At 35.1% G+C, this 1,839-nt stretch overlaps 1 protein-coding gene across 2 annotated transcripts in view; it reads left to right on the forward strand.

Annotated features, from left to right (window-relative positions):
• LOC122328711 (protein-L-isoaspartate O-methyltransferase domain-containing protein 2-like) overlaps nt 1-1,839 on the forward strand; it is a 6,703-nt gene that overhangs the window by 2,627 nt on the left and 2,237 nt on the right. For both annotated transcript variants that reach the window (XM_043224568.1, XM_043224569.1), the window contains exons 3-5: nt 214-316; nt 412-583; nt 961-1,084. In XM_043224568.1, the coding sequence (XP_043080503.1) occupies nt 214-316; nt 412-583; nt 961-1,084 (399 nt within the window). The remainder of the gene's footprint in view (nt 1-213; nt 317-411; nt 584-960; nt 1,085-1,839) is intronic.

The raw sequence follows: 1,839 nt of genomic DNA on the forward strand, positions 1-1,839 counted from the left end.
TGTAGCATTGCAAATGCCTTCACTGTCATATTTAAAATTTAGATATACATTATTAAAATCTTTTTTTAATTTATAACCCAATTTTATTTTTATTTTTTCATGCTTTAAATCTGCATACATTTATTTTGTTGTGGTTGAGTTAAAAAGACCGTTCACCTAAAAATGTTTATTTAATATAAAAATACATAACTATAATTTCTGTTATAATTCCAGGTCCGTTTGGTGTGAATCACGGCGTGGAGCTGCACGCAGATGTGGTTGATTATGCATATCAGAAACTTGACCACTTTATCAAAACCAGCGACAGCTTTGACAAGTGAGCCACTTCCTGTGATGCAGCTTTAAATTAGCTTTAATTAGCTTTTCTTTTCTTTTTTTGTTTAATGACTTGAATTTGTTTAATGGCGACAGGTTTGAGTTCTGTGAGCCAACCTTTGTGGTGGGAAACTGTCTGGAGATCCCCCCGGAGAGCCGGCAGTATGACAGGGTGTACTGTGGAGCAGGAGTTCAGAAAGAGTACGAGAACTACATGAAGAACCTGCTAAAGGTTGGCGGGATCTTAGTTCTCCCCCTGGAGGAGAAGGTGGGTGCATGTTTATTCATCATGTCAATGTCCTCTTACCGCACGGCAGGTTTTAAGAGATACTTTAATTGTCTAGACGTGGTTTGATGAATGCGTTGACATTTCCTTTAGTCTCACTTCACTGGGAAATGTTTGGAAAATACCATGTGTGCGAGATGAGCATTTGATATTTCTGGTTTTTCTTTTAGGAAAAACTATGAAGTGTGCATTTATTAAAAACAGACGAGGCGATTCAAAGCGAAAAGACATCGACGCCTCAAATCGAATGCTTTGATTTCACTGTGTACTAAATATGTTTGCGTTTTGCTCACAAGTGTGATTAGTATTCACATGGGATGGCGTGTAATTAGTGTAGTTAATTGAAAACTCTTTTGCAGTTAACCAAGATCACCCGCACAGGTCAGAGCTCCTGGGAGACCAAGAAAATCATCGCTGTGACTTTTGCCCCCCTCGTCCAGCCCAAACAGAACGTCAATGGCAGACCTAGGAGCGTTCCTTTACGTGAGTCCGGTACAAATGAGCAAACTAATTGCAAATGATTTTTCACCCCATAAATCTATTTACACCAAGGCCATTGCGTATTTGCATACCCAAATGAAAGCAAATCTCTGAACATACAAAATGCAAGCCATTACTACAGTGTGATCCACACCCACAACTATAAATGTAGTCATGTTTAATAAGTGAAGTCCAGACCACAACTGTAACATCAACATCGCTGAAATACAATATCGTTGGAATTTTCGTAACTTTTTTTTCTTAAGCCATTGACAGCCAATCAGAATTCAACTTCAACAGAATTCAACAAAACCAGAGCTCACCTTTGTAATAAATAATATATGTTGTCTGTTGGTGCAGTCGCTTGTATAATTATCATTAATGCAAATCTAGAAATTTAGCCTTTTTTTATTCTAAAAAAATGTTTCACCCTTGTGAATCCTTTATATTTTTACTTTTTCCCACTGATCTACACACTCTGTTATAACAGAGTGATCACAGTACAAAAATACCTAAATATTATTTATAATAATCTTATTACCAACCCTTGGTTCGAAGAGGCCTACAGTTTCTTCAATTAGTAATCATAACCACTTAATCAAATTTGATTACAGTTTTAAACATGTTGTTTAAAAAAAATAAGAATAAGTATGCAATAATTTAGATTTAAAAATGAAGGCATAAAACATTGTTAATCTTTAAAAAAAATAAAAAAAGTAATATTGATATAAACATATCTGATTTAAGAAACATTATTA

Source organism: Puntigrus tetrazona, chromosome 23 (assembly GCF_018831695.1).
Source record: "Puntigrus tetrazona isolate hp1 chromosome 23, ASM1883169v1, whole genome shotgun sequence".
NCBI classification, from domain to species: domain Eukaryota; kingdom Metazoa; phylum Chordata; class Actinopteri; order Cypriniformes; family Cyprinidae; genus Puntigrus; species Puntigrus tetrazona.